A 23886-nucleotide genomic window follows, 5' to 3' on the forward strand; every position below is an offset into this window, starting at 1 on the left:
GTCTTGAAAAGTTTCCGGAGATTGATCAAATAAGTTTATGTACCGGTAGCCAAAACCACAGTAAATGTAGTAGAATAAGTAACCGGAAGAAATTGAGGGGGTGGAGGAGGGGTGTGGTGAAGAGAGGGGGAAAGAAGCAGACGTACAGTGAGCAAGGTTAGGGTTTCAGTAACTATAGTCAGCAGTACAGCAAGCAGCAGCAGCAACAGCTAGCACGACAGCAGTAGCAGTAGAAGCAGTAGAATCAGAAGCAGAAGCAGAAGCAGAAGCAACGGAGAGAGAAAAATAAAAAAGAAGTTTTTCTTTTCTTTTCCTTCTTTCTACGCAAAAAGGTACAGACAGGGTAAAGCGGGTGAAATGGAAGAGGGTACGCTGTTAAGTAATGTAGGTAAGTTCTGATATCCTCACAAGTAGATTCTCAACAGTACGGCGGGCGGATATGCTCGCGAGATCACCGGCAGCACGAGAAGTGGTAGCAGCAGGTGGACCTCACAGCGTCATACTACTGCTCCTACTACTATATCCACGCTATCTACCCCACATCTGATGTACAAGTTCCAAATTTACCCCACCTCACGCTGCAACGAAAAAGGAATGACAAGAAAAAAATAAAGAGAAGCTGCTGCCCCTCCGCTAAGAATGCGAGCATTGAGCAATGTGCCGAACGATGAAAAGACATCATCCCCTTTACCATCCTTTTCCCCCACCACTCCTACCCCCCGTTCCCGTCCGATGTTCCGTATGGCTCTCATCTGTGGTCTGTGTGTGAGTGGGTGGTGGGGGGTAACTACGCGTGGGTGGTGCAATTCTTCTTTCTGTGTAAGTACTGCCTCTTCTCCCTCTTTTTCTAGAGTATATGCTAATTCTTCTTCCTCTTCTTCCGCTGCGCGGTTGTGAGGTGGTGTGTGCTGCCGTGCTGCTGCTGCTGCCCGGAGCAGCGAGGAAGGTTGTTGTGTGGTGCATCAGCACATCAGCAGCAGTAGTTTTCGCTCAGGGCCGCCCGCATGTTTCTCGGTAATGCAACCGTTTACCCGCGTCCCCCTCTCAGCAGCAGCTGTTCGCCAATGATTGGTGTCGACGGGTGGAAGCATAACAATGTAGGTAGCTCTAGAAGACACCTACATGGAGCCTCCTATGTAATGATACCTCGGCGGACCACCTTTAGAATAGTAGGCATTCGATTTCTTGGCCTCCCCCTGGCAGCTGGGGAGTTGGAGTAAATAAATGTTATGTATGGATCCTCCTTGTAGGCCGTACTGGGTTGGGAATTTTTGTTATATCTCATATTTTCCGCAACACCTCAATTGAGCCAGGAGATAATTTTACAAAGTAAGCTTTCCTACACCCTCCCCGGAAACAGAAAAAGAAACAAAAAAGGGAATGGTAATGGCCAAAAAAGATCGGATCGCCCGTCGGTACATCACGATGTCTTTTTTTCTTGGCGCCAAAGAGGTCCTCAACACTAATACTTTTTTTCTTAACACACGCACCCGTCCCTCCGCTCCCACCACTGTCCCTACTCCCTACGTGTGTATGGTACGGTACCGAAGGGTTTTCTCGTTGGTCCGACCGTCTGCTGCTGCACTGCGAGACGGTTGCGTCAAATCTCGGTTCCAGCATTTCATACATGCCTCTAACTCTACTCTACCGCCTTGCTTAGCCTGCGGGGAGTGAACGAGCATGATCAGAGAGCTCTATGCCTGGCCAACCACCTGGAAACGTGATAGCGGGAGAAACACCCAAGAGGTTGAACAAACAAGAAAAGAAAGAAAAAAGGCGTGATCGACGAGGGTTTGCCTGCTGCTGCTGATGCCTTTTTATTATTATTATTATTCATCTCAATGCCGGGGGTCCCATTACATAACTCGCTCGCCGTGTTGCCTTGCAACTTGCCTGAAGAGCACTCAGGGAAGAGGATGCTGTAGAGTACGTGTATGTACCGGTACTTACATAGAAAGTTTTTTCTCAAACACGTTTTTTTTTTTTTTTCCCCTCCGTTGCGGCTGGGTTTGGTCCAATTGGTGTCTCGATTCAGATTGCATGATTCAGCAGTGGATCGTTCTCTTTCATTATTGAGCCAGCCAGCAATCAATCAAGCAGGCAGCACCCAGTACCGGTACTCTACATGATTACTTGCCTATATTCTCCACATAGAGTATGTACCTAGAGTAGCGAGGATACTTTCTTAGACAGAGTCCCCTCCATCCATACACATTCGGTCCGTCTCACAGCTCATCCACCGACTCGCCCATCATTCGCTCTCTCCCAGTCCCATCACGATCCACGTACATACGCAGCGCAGCGCAGCAATAGCAGCCCAATTTTTCCCCATCCGCGCTCTCCCCCACAGCCAACAGAAACAGCATACAGATTAGAGAGAGAGTCCTACAGTGCCTACGTTGTAATACCCAGACCAGACAGATTGTCCGTCCGTTTTATCGCACCCCCCCCCCCCCCCCCCCAAGGCGCCGCCCAATCCAATCCCTGTATTGCTCTGCGTGCGCACATCTAGAGCACTAGAAGGGCCTACCAGGCTACCACTCATTCTACTTACCTTACTTACTCTGTTCTGCCCTTACCCTTCCAGACAACAGCAACGCACAGGACAGGTCAGGACAGCACAGCACGGCGGAATAAATAAATGGCCTGGGCTTCCTTCCTCTCTTGCTTCTCCTTCTGGGGAGAAGAAGAGGAGAGGTGCTCACCGTTGTTTGCTGCTGCTGTTTCTGCTACAAGAAGTTCACTGACACGGACATTGACGTCGTTGTCGACGACGCTCCCTACTAGTGCTACCACCACAGTATACGGGCTGCTTGTTGAGCGTATAGGAACGACAAGGGGAGTGATAGAGGTAGGAATGGTTGTCGCATTGTGTGGAGCGGTGCCGTTGGTGGTGGGATGTTTACAGGCTCTTCGCAGAGGGGAGGTTAATGATAATAATAAGAGCAATCGGGATATCAAGTCGAAGAGCGTCGGCGGCGGTGGTAGCGGTCTTACAGACAGCGATGGACAGCAGGTCGTGCATTCTTCGTCCTCGTCCTCAACAGCAGCAGGTGTGTAACATAACATTGATCATAGAATTCTTTTTATCTTTCTTTTCTCCTTCATTGCTTGGGGGTTGTTTTTTTCTTCCATGAACCTGCATTGGAACCGAGTGATATCTGCCGTGTCTTGTCTTTTCTATTTCCCTTTGGCTTTTTGGCTGGCTTTTTGAGTCTCTTGACCACTCACTACAGGCCGGCCCTTGCTTGCTTTTTTTCCCCTTCTCTCTCTTCCTTTTTCTACCCTTTTTGTGATGCCTACCAGCTTCCAATCCACCTTCCTTTGTTGTTTGCACTTTTTTTTCTTTTTGCTCCTCCTGTTGCGTAATCACCACATCGAGATAGAGCAACTGGACTAATGAATTCAGATGATGCTGCATACACAGACCCGGGGCTTCTCCGTAAATTTTCGGAGGTGATCCCCGTTACCACGGACAGTTATAACTACCCAGGGGTTCGCATCTTCTACCGCGAGCACCCCAAAGCTTCAGTACTTCCACCAAAGCTTCCTCTGCTTGTCTTTATCCATGGTATGGAGTCTATCTTTGCTTCTGCTGCTACTACTGGGGCGAACTTTAGTTGACTTGCTGTTTAGGTCTTGGAGGACAGTTGTCGCAGTTCCGCTACCTTATCGAGTACTTTGTGCGTCGCTGCTCCCCCCCTCGTTCTCTTGTTGTCCGACCAACTTATGTTTCGTCGGATGGGTGCTGATGTTTCTCATGCTATTAGGTTCACATTTCACACACGCTCGCGATCGATCTCCCTGGCTGTGGCCCCGATTCAGAGTTCGCGCCAAAGGATTGGGATGCATACACGACTCCGTCCTTGGCAGCCGTGATAGCCGGCGTAGTCAACGGAAAACTTGAGGAAGGGCAGCAGGTGATCCTTATCGGACACTCTATGGGGTGTTCGCTGGCCGCGACTCTCGCAACGAAGGGGGGGCTGTTGGCGGATAAATGCGTCGGCCTCATCGCAATTTGCCCGAAAGCCACGGTTACGGGAAAAAGAAAGAAAGGCTATGGCGACTGCGGTCTCGCTACCAGAGGTTCTCTTCAACGTCTTCAGGGCCTACGATCGTCGCGGCGGAATCTCGTCAAAGTCAGTTAATCGGTTCGTTGGCAGCAACGCTTCGGAACAGGTTAGGAAGTTGCAGCTGCGGTTCAATAAGCAGTCCAGGACCCCTGTTTGGAGGCGGATGGTGAGCGGGTTCCAATTGCCGACAGAGGAGGACTGGTCGTTGATTAAATGTCCGATCTATCTGCTTGGAGCTGCCGAAGATCAGGTCACCACCACCAAAGAGGTCGATCTTATCCACTCCTGGTTCAGTCCTGCAAATAAGAAGGTCACTCTCCCTGATTCCGGTTCAGGCAACAGCAGCTCTTCCGGGGAGTGCAAGGCGGTGGTAAAGAAATGCATCATCCCTGGTGCTGGTCACGGCGTCATGTACGAAACGCCGCATGTCTTGAACGGTCTCATTGGTGAATTCATATCCAAGCATATCAACGAGATACTTTCCATGGGGTGGCAGTTATCCTACCTCAAGGAAGACAAATGGCTCTTGAAGAACTTAGAAAAATGGACTAAGACCCAGAGCGTAAGCCCAAGGATAGTTGGGTTCACCGCGGACGCACCACGGGGCAAACTTGTCCAGAGTCCCTTCCGGGCAATGAAAACGCTCAGACAGAACGACTCGAGTGGGCACAATCCAGTGGATTTCTCCGCCAAATGGCCGGATGTGAGAGATGTCATTGATATCTCTCACGAACAGCCTCCATATGACCCAGAGACTCTCGGGAGTGGTGTCAGGTATCACAAATGTAAGTTTTTCTCTTTCTTCCCCTCACTTGATCGATTACCTAATTTCTTTTTGTTTCGATGCTGATTTATGTGTTTTACTAGTCCCGACTGTGTCCAAGATGCCACCAACCCCGGACGAAGTTACCGCGTTCATCAAGCTTGTCGATTCGATCCGCGAGTCAAGGGGCTACGATGATAATTCCATCATCGCATGCCACTGCCATTACGGGTTTAACAGGACGGGTTTCTTCGTGTGTTCTTATTTGATCCAGCGTTTGAACTTTACGGTGCCAAAAGCACTTCAGGCATTCCAGGAGGCACGACCCCCCGGGATCAAGCACCCGCACTTCATTAATGAGCTCTTTGAAAGGCACTGCTTGGGATTGGAGAGAGCTCCGACCTATTAGGAGATGCGATGGCGGCGTCGGGGCTACCACGTGGTCAGATTTGTTTTTTTCTTTTTTTAAGCTCACATTTCATGGGGGGGGGGTCGACAATATTTTCGAGATATCCGTTTCCATCTCTTTCTTTTGGGTGCCGGAGGAGGAAGGGGGCATGGTTCAACAATAAGTGTTTCAATATGTTTCGTATTTCGGCGATGTCATCATTTCCTTTTCTTTTCTACTCGGGGTTTCTCTTTTGTTTTTGCATTATCCTTTTTATTTTTTCTGCAGCGCTTAGTCATTTTCTATTATTACGAAGCCATGGGATTGGGACTGGACTGGGTAGGGGGGGTACTTGCCTTTTTTTCCTTGCTTTTTTTTGCTTCTACATTATTGCTTGCTTCGTTGCCATCTCCAGCTTATTCATGATGTTGATGTTGATGTTGGTTTTTTTTTTTTTTTTTTTCCTTTCCTGGGCGCATACTGATCTCGTTCCGACTATTATTTGGTCCTTTTTTTTTCTTCTTTTTTTTTCTTTCTGCTTTTGCATGGATTGGGGCGCTGTAACATAGATACCTTTTCGGTTGCGCGTTTTAACTTACACGGGTTTTCTATTTTCCGTCTTCTATTCTCCCCTTTTTCTCTTTCTTTAAATCTGCAAACTAAACCAAAAAAATTTAATAATATCAAATACCCTGATCGTTGGAGGTCAGAATAAGATTTTTGTGGGAGGCGCTGGCTGGGGGGAGTTGGTGAGAAAGGCGCAATGGGCATGTTTGAAACTGGACGGGACGTGGTTTTGCTAGCCCCCTGGGAGCTGGGTAGGAGCGGAAAAAGTAATGCTCCGTGCTGACGTCAGAGCCGCGAGCTTATTCCGACCTCTGTGATCGGCCCGCTCATCGGGAAGGGGAAGGGGGAAGAGGGAAGGGGTGGAGGGAGCGAGAGAGGGCTTATCGGCTTTGTCGTATCTGTATCTGATCGCCCTGGTGGTGGTTGGTGGGTGGGCCTGAGTGTGAGACTTTTTGTGTGGTGGAAAGTTGGTGGGTGGAAAGGTTGTGGGATTGGTGGTGGGTTGGAATGGAATGCAATAGTGCAGGTTATATAGTTTCAATGATAGATAGACGTGGTATGCACCGTATACTCGTCTATTCATAGCGTTTGTGAACACCACCGCTATTGCATGCCATACAAAAAGGTTGTCTTGGCTATTTTTTGTGTGTATGTAATGCCGGTTGTGTTCACAAACGCTGTGAAAACACGAGTATACAAGTGATAGTAGGATAGGATGGTTAGCGATTGGGAGTGAAATAGTGATTGGGCATGGTGGGGGTGATGGAAGTTTGGGTATCTGAGGTGAGGAGGGGAAGTTCTGCGGGTTGGACTGGGGATTGGATGGTGAGGGATCGGCAGATAGAGCTTCCCTTCGAATTCCCTCTGTTCTCGAATGCCATGCCATGCCACCCCTCGCCTGCATGCTGCGTGGAAGGCTCCGTGTTCCGTCGGAGAAAGAGGGCTTGATGGCCGGTCGGGTGCGAGGAGGTGTTTGCTGGCGCACGTGACCTGGAGAGGACCCTAACCCACAATACCTCTACAGCCTTCCTCCTCACCTATCTCTCTACCTGGTATGATATGTCTGTTTCTGCAATTTGATTATTCGTGTCTCTCACTGGGTTTTCGTTGATAATTAACCAGGAATCTCGCGTGTCTTTGTGACGTGGACTGCGTAGGATGAGTACTCTACGAGTCTACCTGCCTGCCTGCCTACATATGGCATGCATGTACGAGCTCAACTCCGGATATGCGTTGCAGAACACATGCTGTGATTCCCATTCACTCCATCACAATTGGGCGGATGCAATGCAGCATTGTTCGATTTCTGTTCTGTTCTGTTCTGTTTCTTTTCCTCTTCCTTCAGTGTTAGTATGTAATATAATGTAGAAAGAAGAGAATTAAGAAGGCTCTCGTTCGCTGTTGCTGTTGCTGCTGCCGCTGTCACATCACATCAGTCACCTCGCATCATCACCACCCAACTCCCCTGTCGGCCATTCTCTGTTTTACCCCCTGCCGGTACCACTTGTTCCCGTCCAGTCGGTTCGCTTGGATTGATTTGACCCAGCATCCTTGTCCCTGCACCAGATTAGAGAGAGCGATAGCTCTCTGTGTGTGTGTGTCTGTAAAGTGAGTGCCATTTTGTGGACAGGGTACATGTAGGTATGCAGAGATATATGCAGAGCAGACTAGGTTGCAGAGTAGCCCCCAGATCTGTCTCGTCCCATAGCACTTGGGGATGTCTGCAGAGCACATATCAGACCTACAGGGTTAGAGGAAGAGAAAGAAGAGGAAGAAGACACATCCACTCACACAGCACCACCACCACCACTACTCGCTCGCTGCACCAACACTACATCTCCTCCCCCTCTGCAGCTATCCATTCCCACCACTCCTATCATCATCACTCCCATCATCATCAGCATCATCACTCCCACTTCGACGGCCATCCCCTCACCCCCCTCACTCTCATTCAAGCAAATCACTAACATCCCCCCCCCCCCCTCCTTCACTTCCCTCCATCCCCCCCCCTCTCAAGAAGGACAACAACAACAACAATAGCAACACCACAACCAACAACAAAAAGAAGCTGCTTCTCCCCCACCCCTCTCCCCACTCTCGCATGGACCGCTCCTCCATGAACGTGCCCCCTCTCACCACATCATGATGGTAGCCATGGCCGATACAAACCCCTTCAGCACTGTCCCGCGAAGCCGCACCTCCGGCGGTGCCGTCTTTGCCCGCCTGGCACACCCCTTCATTGGGTCCAGCAGACCCCGAGTTCGTCGGGCAGGCCTGACCCCACTAGTGCACCGTAAGGCTCTTCTCCCGGGCTGTGGGATTTATTCATTCATAATAATTCATATATACATACATTAAAGAAACAAAAATAAACAAACATTTTCTTATCCTTATTCTCCTTCCTTACCATACCATACCATTCATTCATTCATCATCGCACAGGAATCATAATGAGAGAAAAAGAAGAAAAGACAAAAACTGAACATTTGCTCCCCCACATGCTGCAGGAACATCCTCAACCCACGCACAATCCGCTACAGCCTCCAGTCACCCATCCTCGCGATCTCGGCCCAACCCGACGGCGAGAACGTGGTCGTCGCTGGCCGCGAGATCTTGCGCATCCTGCGCGTCGGCCGCACAGACATCAGCGAGGTGTCGACGCTGCGCCAGCCCGACAGCCAGCGCAAGATCTTGATCCAGTACGACGTCAAGTGGGGCACGCACCTGCAGAAGAGCACGATCGCGACGGCGGGCACGAACGGGACGATATGTCTGTACGATGCAAAGGTGGGCGTCATGGAGCGCCAGCTCCGGGAGCATGGTAGGCAGGTGCATAAGATTGCCTTCAACCCGGCGGATGGGAGGCTACTGCTGAGCGCGAGCCAGGATGGGACGATAAAGCTGTGGGATCTAAGGGAGAAGAAGAGCAGGCTCACGTTTGCAGGCAGGTCGGACGCGGTTAGGGATGTACAGTTCAATAGTGGCAATGCGGTCGAGTTTGCGGCCGCGTTTGATAATGGGACCATCCAGGTGTGTGCCCGTCCCCTGCCTCCGCCCCCCCCCCCCCCCCCTCGGAATCCCTCAGAATCCCCCCACCACCCCTTCCCCGGGAGTGGGGGTAGCTAACGTTCTGCGCAGAGATGGGACTACAGACAGGACAAGATCTATGAGCGAAAGATAAACGCGCACGATGGCCCCGTCTTCAGCGTCGACTGGCATCCTGACGGCAAACACTGCGCCTCGGGCGGCCGCGACCGTACTGTCAATGTGTGGGACCTGTACTCCGACGATGGGCGCAGAAAGCCCAAGCACACCATCTCAACCATGTGCTCGGTTTCACGGATCGCTTGGCGGCCCCGTCGCAACGGCACCACCGAGCTTGCAACCTGCGCAATCAACAACGACCCGCGGGTGCATGTGTGGGACCTCAAGCGGCCGTACATCCCCGCGCGCATCATCGACGAGCATGTGGGCTCCACGACCGGCATCCTGTGGAAAGATGAGGATATCCTGTACTCTTGCTCCAAGGACATGACGTTCGTGCAGAACGATGTGCTCTTTGCGACGCAGCCCATCAACTCGCTCTCGCATGCAGCATTCGATTGGGGCCCCACTGACGATTTTACATTTGCTGCACAGCCCTGTGGGCGTGTCCGCCGCAGTGGGCCATCAACGAGCCGCTTCGAGACGGAAGAGGAGATAGTCAGAGAGCGCCGGCCAGGAAGAAGCTCGTCGTTCAAGGGCCTTAAGCCCGCGTTGTCGATCCTCGAGACGCTCAGCGATAAGCATCACGCATCCACGCAGGCGTCCGCGCGGGTCAGCATTCCCGGGCTGTTTGATAAGGGCGCCTTTACGTTCCTCGCAACCCGATACATCCACAGTCTCTCCAGCGACCTCGGGGAAGTAACACTCAGCCAAGCGTGTGCAGGAAACGCACGTGCTGCGTTGCGCGCACAACAATTCCGCACGGCGCAGACATGGCGCATACTGCAGATGTCACTGGAGTGGGAGGACCGAATGCTGCTGAAGCGGAAGCGGCCGGTTGCGCGGGCGTTGGAAGGATCCGGCACTGCGACGCCAACACCGCAGGTGGCGGCGGTCTCCGGGACTCCCGTAAGGAGCGTAACGCCACAGGAAGAGGGACACTTGCAGCCGCCGGTAGCCTTCGGGACCAGCCTTGGGAGTAGCACCGGGAGCACAGATGGCGATGAAGATGGCCAGCAGAGGAGTCATGTCCACCATATTGCCACTTCCCGGAACGGCGACGAGGGTATCAACAGCCATGAGGCCAGCGCTGAAGATCACGCACATAAGCCATGGCCCGACGTCGCACCTCTACCCGTCGCACCCGTCGAAGATCCCGCCCCACACCCATATCCGTTCTACCCAGACTTCACACAACTACCCCCCGCCCCCGTCCCCGAGAAGCGGCAGACCCGCGACCGAAAATACAGCCTTGTCTCCTCCGCAACATCCTCTTCCTACGGCACCCACGCCGGCTTCGGCGGCCGCGTGTCAGAGGAGGAGGATAACGACCACGAGCACGACCACTACCAGAACGGGCACGAGCATGACATGGCCCCAATCCTCGAAGAAGACCCCCTACAGCACTCGACAACGATCCCGGAGCTGCGGGTCGGCGAGTATCAGGCCGAGGAGGACGCGGCAGACCAGGACCGGCCGTGGAGCCCGCAGAAGCTTGTGGACCAGTTTGTGGACTGGTACTGCGAGCGCGGGGACGTGCAGATGTGTGCGACGGTTGTGCTGCTGCTGGCCGGAAGAATGAAGGTTGAGGAGCGGAGGAGAGACGAGTGGGTGGAGGGTTATCTCCGTGCGTTCTCCTATTTAACCAGATAAACAAACTTTATAGAAAGAGAAAAAACTGATGGAAAATAGAGCTTCTCCGCAGATTCAACCTCTTCGTCCCTGCCGCTGCAATCGTGAAGACGACGAGTATAGAGCCTATACGCGCTGCGGGCGGGAACCAGACATTCGCGAAGGCTGGCTGCGGACGGTGCTTTAAGCCTATCACACAGAGCGGTAGCTGGTACTGCGAGCGCTGCCAGATGCTGCAAGATGGGTGTGTCATCTGTCGTGAGACAGTGAAGGGACGGTGGACTATGTGCCAGGTGAATCTCAAATTGCTTCTTTCCATGTATGTGTGGTGATTGGTGGCTAATGTGCATGGGTGATGTGTAGACATGCTCACATGGCGGCCATGATCAGTGTCTCCGGGAATGGTTTTTTGACCACGAGATGGATGCGTGTGCGGCCGTGGGGTGCGACCATGAGTGTTTGCCGAGGGTACGTACGGCGGGTGTAGTGGCGGGGTAATGTTTTTTTATTGGACCATTTTTGTGACCTTTTTTTTTTGTGGTTGGGGGCGGTTTTAGTTCTACTTGACAGCGGCGTTAATCTTATTCACGGCGTGGATTATTCTTTTTTCTTTCTTCTTGTTTTGTGGTTTGTAACTAGATTTCTAGTTTCTATTTCTAGCCTTTCCCCTCTGTGTATGTTATAAGAAGAGAGTGTCCTAGGGGAGAGGGCGGAGAGGAATACAGAGCCATATTCATGACCCATCACTCGGTCATTTATTTGCCAAGAATTTCAAAAAGTAGGACATTTTATTTGGGATATTTGCCAAGAAGCAATAGTAGGAGGTGGTACAAAAAACACGGGTTGCTACTATTACTACTGTTGCTGACATGTTACTGGTGCGGCGGTAGCGTGAGGTTAGGGTGGTGGGATTAGTCAGCTTTGTAGTAGTAGTAGGTTGGTGATGGTGGGTGGCTGATGGTTAGGTGGTGATGATGGGTGATGGTGGAATAGGGTTTTGAATTTTTTTTTTTATCATCTTTTTTCTGGATAGTGGAGTACCTCTCGGGACTATATTTGTTTGCTAGAAAAATACATAGCTCCCTATTCATAGTACTAGTTTTTTCTTCTTCTCGAACACAAAGTAAAGAAACCCAAACCCTAGTTTACGAATAACCCTATTCCACCATACACACACATATAAGGCGTTGGAATAAGGGTTCTAGAAGTATACTTTATTACTGGTTATGATGGATTAACTAATCCCATGTCCTGACAGAAGATGTTGTTTCTTGGCTTCGGCCTTACTGGTGAGGAAGGGTCTGGGCCGTTTGGGTGAGTATCTAACTTGTGGCTGTGCAACTCATGTGGAATTGTGGTTGGCCATATAGTGACTACATACATACATACGAAGGATGCGAAATGGTTTCTTCTGCTTCTTTGATTAATTATTATTGGTATGGTGCGAGAGGTCTTGGGGGGCGACCTTGTCATCCCTGTTCACACCAGTTCAGTATTGTAGCCCTTACAGCCATAGAGTCGAGTTAGAGGTGAGGCTCCTCAACGCTTGCTTCCCGTAGCCAACGAAGGAATTGACTGAAGTGGTGTGTACAGGGTTGACGGGGTCGCCCTCTACTCCCTCTTGCACCATAGATGTATTTTCCCATTCCCCCATGTTTTATATTTCCTCCGTTCATCGTATCGTTATGGTATCTGTGCGCAAGGTATTGATTGAGGTTTACAACGTCACAGGGTTCCCTTTTTTCTTTTTCTTTTTTTTTCTACGGCAGAAATAAAGATTCATGTGTGGTTGGGAGCACTACATGGTGATAGAAAGCTTCTTCTTCAGCTTCTTTTTCTCTTCGAATTCTTTGTTCTCTAGTGGTAAACGTGTTCGTCGCAACATATCGCTATCGGATCCGTGCGTAAGGTGTTGCAGCTTTGCGATATAGCGTTTTTCTTTGCTACAGAAGGGATAAATACCCAATGCGATTAGAGGACACTACATAAAAGGTTTCCAATTCTGCTTCTTCTTCTCAGCTTTGAATTCTTTGTTCTCTAATGGTAAATGCATTTCCTTGTTTTTCTTTATTTATTTACTCCGTCCATCGTATCGTTATCACATCTGTGCGTAACTAGTTGCAGCTTTACGACATAGCATCTCTTTTTCCTTTTTCTCTCCTACACAAGGGATAAATTGTGGCACCTTCATCTTTGGCCGGTTTCTACTACGGAGTCGGCATGAGAGTACATACTGTTACGTAGGTTGAGATGGACTGTGGTACTACACTGGAGGTACGAGTATATGATTTTACATATGAGTGATTACTGCATATATGCAGGTATATATGTGGTTATGATTCGATAGTACTACATACATAGTAACAGAGCATTTTTTCTAGATCTTATTTTTCTAGAAGAAATCTTACATCACCATCTCTTTTTCTTTTTCCCCCCGCTATCGCTTACAGTATCGATTCCGACGGGCGTTTGCGATACCTACATATACGTTTTCTTTTTTTCTTTTTCTTTCTTTACAGAAAGATAGCTTTGAGACAGAGGACCGAGGTAAGGGATCCACAACTGCATCGGATGCATTGAACATCGCGATGGCCTTTTTTTTTTTTTTTTTTCAATATGTAGGGTGATGGTTGGTGATCGCTAGTGATAAGTGGTGACGGGGGTGATAGATGATGATGCTACCCTACGTTGGCGACACCAATGATCATTGTTGCCATTAACCTGTTACCTCCATTGATTACAAAATATCGCAATAATCACAATAATCACAAGAAACGCATATCGAGAGTATCAATTGACCAGAACCAATACCAAATTACAGTCGTACCTCATTATGTCATTAGCGTATTTTGGGAGCCAAACCCCTACGAGATAGCAAATATACGAGATAGCAAATATACGAGACAGCAAATAGCTTTTGGTGAAGAAGGGTAGTAGGCCTGTCCCGCAAATCCGTACGAGACAGCAAGAGATCCGAGATATCGAATTACGAGATAGCGAGGTGTGACTGTATGCACGTATGCAATCGCAAACAACACTCGAGCTCTACATCAACTTCGCTAAACACAATTGCCAAACGTCACAGCTAGTTCGATCAGCGACATCAACTACGGGCATCGCCAAGCGCACTATCGCGATTGGTCGTCCAAAATTACCCTGCATGGACGACTCTTCCAAACAGGACCAAAGCGGCATGTGGAAGCCACCACCGCGTCACTCCCCATCACTCGGCTGGGTTTACCGTCTTTGAGGGTTTCTACAAAAAAATAAAATAAAATCGGTCTGGTCTCTACCGATAAGAGGCTTACGGTGCATGGTGGGTGGGGCGTAACTCGAGTAGAGGGCCAATGACAGTTATTACCATATGGGCGGATTGTAGGCAAAGTGCTTTATGCAACTACCCATAACCGAGCTCCTCTCAAAGTCCGAGATAAAGTACCTACAGTAGGTACAAGTCATCACATCTTCTATTTATATGATCCATTCTGCGGGATGAAAGCACGGAATTGGTATTCAGTAGGTAAGCTCCATGTAGGTATGGGTAGATATCTTATCTCTCACGGGCACTCCCAGCCCAGCTGGTTAACCAGCTAGTAACAAAGCCCGAAGGAGTGCACGTGTCGGAGATTTGTTTTGCACGTTGGGAATGCGATACGATGCGATACGGCAGTTTTTTTTTTTGTTTGTTAAAATAATTTTTTCTTTTTTTGATTTCTGATACCTGAGAAAAAAGAAAAGGAAAAACGTTCGTCACATTTGGGAGTAATCGAGCCGATGGGGTAGATTTTTACTCCTGCTGCGAATCATCAAAGTCGTCGCTTGGAACCTCCACGCTAAAATCCGCATCTTCCCCGACCTTGTAGCCAATGACAGATACATCCTTCAATCCTGCATCCTGCACAGTGGTTCGCTTCTTGTCTTGGTTCTGGATTGTTTGGAAGCCCTTGCTTAGGTCGGCTTGGTCGATGGGGGCTCCGAGAATGATTTCGTCTGCGCTGTCGGAAATGGGCGTGACGATGTTGTCTTTGTTTTGCTGTAACAGCTCATGGATTTGAGACTTGAGGGACAGGAGAGAGTCGGATTTCTGGGCAAATAGGAACACAGTGGTGGATCCGTTTTTCGCGCGTAGGGTTAGAGAGGCGGAGTTTGGCGTTTGGTTCGACTATTGTAGCTCGGGAGTGTCAGTGGGCGGGGGATGACGATGGATGGATGGATGGATGGATGGAGGGGGATGTAGAATGACGATAGGACTGGAACGATTCAATGCCAAAGGAGGGTGGGAGAAGAGGGTGGGGGTTGATGAACTCACCATCTTTTGTATCTATCGTGGATGGTGACGGGATACAAGAGTTCTGTTGGAAGAAACGTTTAAAGCTATTCGAGGTGGTCGTTGAGCTATTCGCTTGGCGGGAGTCCCTGCCAAGATATGCAGCCGAAGCGTCTTTAAACCACACTCCGATATCGTTGTTTGGATGAGGGTCGATGTGAGGAGGATAGAGATATGCTGGTAAGTTTGGTTGTACCATCTTGACTTTGTACTGCTTGGATAGTGTGTTCTTCACGTCATTCGCCGCCTGGTAGTTGATATCCACCCCGTAATAGCTCTTTATTACGTCCTGTATCTCCTCTGGTCGTGTTTCTCTCGTGACAATTAGGTGCTTCGGTACATGTCGTTTGAGCCACGATTGGCTGTTGCACGTCTCGCGTTTCGCTGCCGCTCGCTCTGCACGCTGGCAATTGTGATTGGGTTCTAGTATCTTGACTTTAATATCATGCTTCTGTGTGATCGTGGCATACACCCTCCATGGACAATCACCTTTCTTCGTACGCGTCCGACACCTTATGTCGGCACGAGATCGATCTTTGTGTAGAGACTTGAACTGGAATTTGTCGGCGATGGACCAATCCTGGATTGCTTCTTTGAAGTCGGCCCATGAAGGGAACAGCTGACCGAGATGTATAGGACAGCAAACCATGTGGAATCTCGATGGGCGGGTTTTGTGGTGATGTTCTTTAATTTCTTTAATTGTGAGGGAGGGGGATGAGTTGAAAGCATTCATTAGCTTGCAGGAAGCTTGCTCTTTTTCTTATTTCTTCTTTCCTTTTTTTTTTAGGGTTTCCCATCCCTTTCTTTCTAGCTCATCGGACTACGCTACGGGCATTGTTGTACACTGTGACCACCCGTGAACAGTTAATTCCCTAGGATCTCGATTTTGTCGATGATGGAATGGCTCCAGTAAGATTGTCGGACGTTTCCTGTCCGTGGTTCTCCGTGGTTTCTCCGTGGGGGGATGGGGGGGGGGGGGGAGGCTGAGGTATTATTACTGGCAGATGTGAGGGCGTTTGGCCAAGCTACGATTTTCCGTCTGGGCGATTTTTTTTTTTTTGGCTGGCATTACAAACACGTATGTTTACATTGTTTAGGTAGAATACCATGATCTCCTTTTCTCCTAACGCTCTGGACTCTTCGGCATATGTGGTATTATAGACTACCATCCTTGGCTGACAGTTCTGGGTAGTGGTTGTAGCAGTTTAGTGGGGAACGGTCGGACCATTACAACACAACCGCACAGATGTCATCAATGCTTAACGAACGGATGGTATGCCCACCTCAATCAACCCCCTACAAAAATAGACATAAACATTCTAGGGCTTGATAATATCCGAGATGTAAGTGGGTACACACGTGTTTAGCGGTACATAATAAGTATAATAAGCGATGTCGTTAATTGCTCTAATCAGGTAAACGAGGTGCGTATTTAATGATATTTGATATCTTACTCCATGGGGTCAAGTCAACGTACCGTACCCTAGGCCTTACGCTTCATCTATCAATCATCTCCGGGGTTGTTGGAAGAGTGCAGGGATAAGACAACAGCCCTTAGTTACTGGCTAAGACAGCTTACCCAGATCCAGTTTTAGCTCAAGAAACGTGGTCGGCTTAAGATTGGGGTGTAATTTACTTGGGTTTAATAACAAATCTTCCCATTCAGGCAACTACGGTGGTAGTACTAGTGGTGAAACACCACAGTCATCGAATCGCACTCGGGTCTTGGCAAGTCTGTGCTGTTTACTAACTCACTGTGAGGGCGCTTGGATTCTTGGTGTGGGCGTGAGGGGGCTTGGTTAAGGTTGTGGTGCAGGTGGATGCTAGAATACACGGGAGGGTTCTCTGACCCTTCTTTATATACATGGCGCCGTCTGTTGTGCTTCTTTCTCCGCGTTAATCCGCACTGAAGCCCTGACAAGACGCTAGTAGGCTGACAAGAGGGTGACTAAACACAAAGGTAAGTCTTGGTATCTGTCTAGAACAAGACGAAGGGATGTTTTGTAAATAAGGAGAACATTCCAACCCTTTCGGGTCGTCCGGTTAAATAAACCTTACGTCTGTCAAGGGGAGTGGAGTAGTAAATGTCACACCGTCCTTGTAAATCATAAAGAAGCATACAGAGTCTCAGGTCATAAAAGATCACTCAGTGTTTCCAAACGTAAACAGTCGCTACGGAAAACCCACAAGGTTGGTGAGCATATGGGTAGGAAAGCTAGGCTAATTCCCCTCCCACCTTGCTACGTAAGCTTAGCTTAGATAGCAAGTGCACATGTTGCTAAGAACTCGAGCGCACGACTGAGGGATATATCAAGGGATACCCTGTAAACATTACGAGCATGAGGTCAGGATTAAGAGTACACCGTGCTGTCTAGCTACTACCCTGACAGGCTGTCCTGATCAGTGATGAACACCCCTCGATGCCAGCGTCACCTTCTATTGTCATCGCTGTCACCGCGAAAAACATGCCTTGGGCATTTGGTCTTACATTCACTCCGAGAACGCCTGTCTACCAGAAACACAGTCTCAAACGTACCCATCAAGTTGTTCTTCCGCCAGCCTTGTTTCCAGCGCTCGAGGTCATGGCGTTTGCTTAATTCATTGTAAAACAGTAAGAGAATTCTTTTTTCTCTCTTCCCTATAGAGCTACCGGTGAACCATCCACTCACAAAGATAATAAATCAAGCCAACTAAAGGATTCGAAAAGATCACGGAATCGCACTCGGCCTTGGCATCACGACACATAACTTTGCTACCTCGACAAGCGATATCAAATACGTAAATATTTAGCATCGGCATAACTATTACTACCAACCGCCCCCGAGCGTTTTTAAGGTTAAGCTTGAAACATTCGGGGTTGTATGTAATCGTGGTCACCCTCGACATATTTAGCTACCATCACTAATATTACTCCCGAGGTTAGTTGGGCGATTATTCATCTTCAATCAGCCCCTCCACGTGGAATGGGGGAAAAAACTTTATTAATCACAAAACTTAATTGCCTTCTTCTTTATAATGCCGAGGCGTTTTATTGGTGGATTAGATGATTTCGACCCCTCGAGTGCTACTTCTACCTTGAATTAAGCATAAATTGTTGCGTCAGGACATCACTGACTTACAAATTACCATTGCTGTAAGGATGGGCAGTGTTCTATTTCTAGGCGCTTCTCTGGATATTTCAAATCATGTCGAAGGACTTCCAGGCTAATCCAAGCTACTGTAGGGTCCGGTGTTATCACACTCTCTAGCCAGAGACGAGGGGGAGACTGAGTATATAAACACCATCAAATCGCTACTCTTTCGATAAACATTCAACTCAGTAAACCGGTCAACAATCGCCTTTTCTCACTACAACTAAAGAACAGAAATCAAAACCAAAGCTCAAATGTTGGGTCCAAATTCCTACCTTTCTGAACCAACTGCAGAATATGCTGAAGTAAATTCTCATACTTGCCTCAATTTCACGCAATTTCACAAGTATAGAATATACTGACCGATTACAATCTAGTACCTTAGAGTTACAAACCCCATCCCAGACCTCGCGGACATAGGAGGCAGTGAACAAGCCCGTCAAGCCCTCCAGAATCTCTTCAATCCCAGCCGTAACGTCACGATCCCCACAACTGGCTTCACTATCACCGACTTCACCATTCCTGCTCGAGATGGCTACAGCCTTCCCATACGCTCCTATATCCCGAGGGCCCAGAAAACACCACTTGGCCTGTTATCATATGGAGCCACTACGGAGGATGGGTTTTCGGCGGCCTGGAGAGCGACGATACCCTCTGCCGAGTGTTTGCAAAAGAACTTAAAGTCGCTGTTGTGAATATTGATTATAGATTGGCACCCAAATGGGTATTTCCCACCGCAGTGAACGATGTTCATGACACCGTCAGATGGGTATGTCAATACGCTTCTTTCCTCGGTTGAGTTCACAATTGACACTACAGTCTAGGTATCCGCAAACCCGGATAAACTCAACGCAGACCTCACCAAAGGCTTCATCATTGGCGGCACATCAGCTGGCGCCAACATGTCCTCCATCGTAGCGCATCTCGCCCGCGACGAAAATCTTACACCCCCACTAACTGGGCAGCTCCTCAGTCAGGGGAACTTCTTTAGCCGTGGCCACCTCGATTTTATCCCCGAGGAACTGCGCGCTGAGTATACTTCCGATATCGATAACAAAGATGCAGTAATCATTAGCGCAAAATCTATGGAGTACATTTTCAGTATGTAAACCCCGACGCTAGAGGGAGAAGATTGTATATGTTTTTATGTTGGGCTAACTCTGTTTGTACCGCACAGATACAGTAAAACCGGATCCGACAAGCCCCCTTTTCAGTCCGGTGTTGTTTAAGTCGCATAAGGGACTTCCGAAAGCCTTTTTTGAGGTTGCGGGAGGTGACCCGCTAAGAGACGATGGATTGATCTACGCAAAGATCTTGCAGGCGAGTGGGGTAGAGACGAGAATGAAAATCTTCCCAGGGCTGCCACACACATTTTATGAGTTTTCACAATGGAAGGCGGCGGGAGAGTGGATTCCTAGTCTGGTGGAGGGTGGAAAATACTTGCTGGGACGCGCGTAGATAGGTACGGAGGCGAACAATGCAGATTTTTGTATTTTGGTTTGGTGTGAAATTTAAGTTAAGGAATTATAGCTATAGACGGTTTTGTGCGAGTGATGCCCGGTGACCAAATATCAGTTGTTCCAGGTAGGAAAAAAACCCGTAATGCCCAAGACTAAATAGTAATAAAAAAAAAAGCTAGGAAGTACCGTTCTATCCTGTATTAAACAGTAAGTGAGACCCCCCGTACACCGATAAACCCGTATTTAGGGGATCTTTAGTTCTAAACGAAGCACCTATTTTGACTCTGATCACATAAGCTTTGCCTAGTATAAACATATCAGGTGATCATATTCACAATCCATCACTCGTAAGACTCCAACCCAATGGTAACACGCGGCTAAAAAACTCTAAATGTAGTACTCGGTTTCTCGTGCCAGGCGTGGAAGAGGGAGCTCGTGTTCTCAGAAAGGCCCTACCTATTGTTGCATCACAGGATCTCACTCTTGATTCACTTCTGGCACCAGATAAAATTTTATGTCCCTTTGAGAGTTTATTATTAGACTCGAATTCAACTAACGGTGGAATGAGTGTTAGGATGGATGGTAAAGATGTTGTTTTTGTCAGTACTGCCACAATTTTTTCCTCTCGATTGACGTATAATCACTCGAAATCTTGGTAATTCCAGTTAAATGACGGATTAACTCGCAATTGTTGAAATAGCTGCGAGCCGGCTGCTCATGAGCAAGCAGGTCTTTTATAATGCACTGGATGTATGAAAGTTCTACAAATAAGAGGGAGGATTGTTTGGTAGAAAGAGGAAGTTGTGCGAAGTGCAGTCATGGAAAATGACTCGGTAGATAAAGTTCATGCGTAAACTACATATAGAACTACGGGATATCCGAGATTAGATCCACTCACACACCCTCTTGTGGATATACAAGGTAAGTGCATGCACTCAAGCACACTAACATAAATCGTAACTCATAAATAAATATACCAAGGGTAAACAAAAACAAGAATTAGGAATGGTCGCAAGAGAAAACAAATCATTGGTTGGTCTGGCCAAAACCAAGTTTCTTTTGTCCCTCTTAAATCAACCATACAATGGGAAAATAAAGCTTACGAGTGAAAGTAATGACAGAAACACCACATTCCAAAATTACGCCAACAACCATAATGCTTTACGACAGACGGCCTCCCAAAGAAATGATTTAGCGCCATTTATTTCTCCCTAATCCTGCACCACCAATGCTTTCTCTCCCCGCCCGCTCTCTTTGACTCTCCCTAACATGACCTAATAATGCATCTTTATTGACTCTAAAACTTCCACCATTGACTGTCATTCTCCTTGCACTCGCCTTCACACCTTCCCTCTTAGGACTTAATACTGTTGACATGCTACCACTCCCATTCCTGTTGTCTCGCTCGCTTCGAGGCATCCTGCGGGCGTGCCCAACCCCGAACATATCACCGTTTGGACTAATCTGTGATGTGCTCGCGGAAACCCTCCGCTTGTGAGTTGTCTTTTTCATTGCGCTTTTAAGGGGCCTGGAATTAGCTCGCCAGGGCTTCTCGTCGGTCGGACGGTAATAGTCGCCGAGCGCTGCCGCATCGGATTTAGATCGATTGATGGCTTGGTCTGTATCGAACGTCCTGAGTGGTGAGTTTGAGGAACGAGGCAATGGTAAACCCGCGGGACTGACATCTTTATTCTTGGATAAGAATCCTACTTCTAGCCTGTTGTTCCTTGGCCTTATTGGGGGAGCTATAATCCCTTGTGATGCTTCGAACGGAAGTGAAAATTCTTGTCGGCTCCTTTCGTTTGAATCATCATAGATGGATTCCTCGAAAATCGTTGAAGTCTCGTTGAGTCGTTTTTGGCGCGGTTCATCCAGAAAGGTGTCGTCTTCTTCGTCTTCATCCTCATCCTGCCACCTGACGCTCTTTTTCGGGTCTGGCTTTCGTCCAAACTTAACACCTTTCTTGGGGGTCTTCACCTTGACGGGTCTTGGCGACTTAGGATGAGGGAGAGACGTTTGAGGTTCAAATGATTGGGGGGAGCTGTAGTGACGTTGTTAAAGCTTGGTTGTTTTGCTGGAGATGGAACGGGGATTCCCATTCTGCGTCTGGGCGTACTAGACTGGGTAGTGTGCGTATATTGAGCTGGTCGGTAGCTATCTATCGAGGCCAACTCTCCATTCGGTTTAATGATATGAGAGACCGCATCCGATGCAGCCTTTTGGACCTCGAAAAGTGATTTTCTCGCCTGTTCAACAGCCTGTTCTTCTGAAACGTTAATCTCTCCAATCTGGCTAAGCTTAGCAACAGTCTCAAAGTGGGCCTTTGAGAGAGTGTGTATTATAGAGGAGAAGTCTGGATCAGTGTTCGCCACTGCGTGTAGTGCGTCCCGCTCAGCAGTCATCTTGAGAAGGTTGGCCTCACAGATTAGTGCAGCAAGGTCGGTTTCCATAACACCTTCGATTGCTTGGAGGCTGCGCAAACTTAACATTAGGGCTTGATCAATAACCTTTTCACAGCCCGGTCCGCTAAGTCTTTGCTGAAGGTATTTCTGATTTCCTCTTAGCTCTGAAAGCACTTTCTCAGCTTCATCTCGTGCCTTATAGACGGTTGGTTGTTGATTGTATTGACGGTTCTTGAACACGTGGTCGAATGCAGCTATCCATGTGGAGACTAACGATATACGTCTCTCTACCACCCTCAAGCTCTTCAAGTCATTAATTCTTTCCCTCTGCAGATCCTTCGAATTTTCATATGCGGCCTTTAGCTTCCTTGCTCCCTCCCTCATCGCTGTATCCTTGGCACCCCCCTGCTTAACTATCTTCTCCATAGCTTCCTTTGTCGAGTCGTTGAGGCGTTTCTTAAGTTCTTCTACCTCCGTCCGGAGCTCATAGATAGCTTTAACATACTGACTTACATGCCTATTCACGTTCATCGTGTTTCTGGAAACCTTTGTCTTGATCTTCTTCGCGCGATCCGCATATTTTAGGGTATTATGGGTCTCTTCATAATGTTGGCTCGAAGGACTGACACAAACGATCATAACTGTCTTGCAATTGCCGCCCAGTGAAAACTTTAGAAGACGCGTGAGTTTAGAGTCTCGGTACGGGACATGGTTAGATTTATGAGGGTCACAAAGTGCATTGATGCAATTTCCAAGTGCTATCAAGAACATTAGTTTGGGATGGATCCATCGTTAATGATCTTTAAAAAGTTTAGCTTACCAAGCAACGACCTGTTGATATTGGCACCCTCGAGAAGTCTATCGCCCCTGTTCTTTGTGACTGATGCACGTTCACTTCCAGCAAGATCGATGATTGACAAAGTAGCAAACATATGATTCTCGGACATTCCTGCCGTCCTGGGCTTCTGCATGACATTAATTTGTAAGACTGCGTGAGATCGTGAAGAGGTGGCATTTGCCTCTGTTGGTGATATTGTTCGGTTGGCGTTCCCCATCAAAATCATGTTCATGACCTCCTGGACATTTTTGGGCGAATGCGTCGACAATCCAGCGACCGAGATATTCTGATTGGTGTCTTCTCGAAGCTGAAGCCCTAGCTTACTGCCGCCTGGGACGAGGAGATCTCTGATAGTTTCATTATAAATTTCGAGATAAGATAGGGTGAGCTCAATTTCTTTCTCTCCAGAGAGCGCGTTGATGCGATCAAAAAGCTCGGCGCAAGTAAGAAAGATGATTCCCGGGTGTTGCGGAGTTCCACTAATGGTATGTGTCTTCCCGCATCCTGTTGCACCATATGCAAACACCGTAGAGTTAAATCCGTCCAGCACACTGTCCAGCAGTGATCTCGTCGTAGCTTCATAAACCTCATCTTGTGTTGCTGTTTCATCAAACACTCTATCAAATCCAAATCGCATATCCTTAACCTTTTTTCCCTGCGGCAATATTGTCTTTTGGTATCGTGCTACGGGGTTATCTTCAGGCGGGTCAAAGACACTGATAAGGAGCGTCAGCATCGACTAACTACCAAAGGGGAAAGCGGGGCACGCACAGGACACGTTCATCTATAACTTTAACTACACTCCGTACACCCTTGCCCGTGAGCTTTGGCGTTGGCATACTGGCAAGAGAGCCATCACCAAAGAACGTTGGAGCATCATCAATTCGGGTTCTAGAATGTATAAGTTAGTGTGTTCGCGGGTGTTGGTGTGGGGTAATAAAAAAACGCACATTTGAGCTGCCTCCCGGATTGTGAAGGGTCGAACTCGTACTATAAATTAAGCCTCGTCAGGTATACCTGTAAAGAGTATTAAAGGGAAAATCGCCACTTACCAGTAACGCAGATTGATGACCTGTCGCCCATCCTCGGATTACGATAAAT

The 23886-nt window shown here is 48.3% G+C and overlaps 5 protein-coding genes across 5 annotated transcripts; 3 read left to right on the forward strand and 2 right to left on the reverse strand.

Moving 5' to 3' along the window:
• Positions 1-2641: 2641 nt before the first annotated feature.
• LAJ45_03846 (uncharacterized protein) lies at positions 2642-5245 on the forward strand (the record flags this gene model as incomplete). The annotated part of the gene is made up of 6 exons (XM_046113428.1): positions 2642-3053; positions 3410-3571; positions 3637-3683; positions 3771-4139; positions 4195-4858; positions 4941-5245. The coding sequence occupies 6 exons, from the start codon at positions 2642-2644 to the stop codon at positions 5243-5245; spliced, it is 1959 nt and encodes a 652-aa protein (XP_045973157.1).
• A 2688-nt stretch (positions 5246-7933) lies between these two features.
• Positions 7934-11125, forward strand: LAJ45_03847 (uncharacterized protein; the record flags this gene model as incomplete). Its single annotated transcript, XM_046113429.1, has 6 exons — positions 7934-8034; positions 8079-8084; positions 8299-8821; positions 8930-10622; positions 10688-10920; positions 10991-11125. 6 exons carry the CDS (start codon positions 7934-7936, stop codon positions 11123-11125), a joined length of 2691 nt encoding a protein of 896 aa, XP_045973158.1.
• Positions 11126-14414: 3289 nt separating this feature from the next.
• On the reverse strand, positions 14415-15603 carry LAJ45_03848 (uncharacterized protein; the record flags this gene model as incomplete). Its single annotated transcript, XM_046113430.1, has 4 exons — positions 14415-14660; positions 14728-14789; positions 14937-15377; positions 15444-15603. 4 exons carry the CDS (start codon positions 15601-15603, stop codon positions 14415-14417), a joined length of 909 nt encoding a protein of 302 aa, XP_045973159.1.
• Positions 15604-18339: 2736 nt separating this feature from the next.
• LAJ45_03849 (uncharacterized protein) lies at positions 18340-19543 on the forward strand (the record flags this gene model as incomplete). The annotated part of the gene is made up of 5 exons (XM_046113431.1): positions 18340-18390; positions 18463-18748; positions 18826-18854; positions 18910-19186; positions 19263-19543. The coding sequence occupies 5 exons, from the start codon at positions 18340-18342 to the stop codon at positions 19541-19543; spliced, it is 924 nt and encodes a 307-aa protein (XP_045973160.1).
• A 1510-nt stretch (positions 19544-21053) lies between these two features.
• On the reverse strand, positions 21054-23868 carry LAJ45_03850 (uncharacterized protein; the record flags this gene model as incomplete). The annotated part of the gene is made up of 7 exons (XM_046113432.1): positions 21054-21164; positions 21229-21540; positions 21747-22705; positions 22768-23501; positions 23557-23676; positions 23736-23775; positions 23838-23868. The coding sequence occupies 7 exons, from the start codon at positions 23866-23868 to the stop codon at positions 21054-21056; spliced, it is 2307 nt and encodes a 768-aa protein (XP_045973161.1).
• Positions 23869-23886: the final 18 nt, after the last annotated feature.

This window comes from Morchella importuna (genome assembly GCF_003444635.1).
Source record: "Morchella importuna strain M04M26 chromosome Unknown Morimp01GS009, whole genome shotgun sequence".
In the NCBI taxonomy this organism is placed as follows: domain Eukaryota; kingdom Fungi; phylum Ascomycota; class Pezizomycetes; order Pezizales; family Morchellaceae; genus Morchella; species Morchella importuna.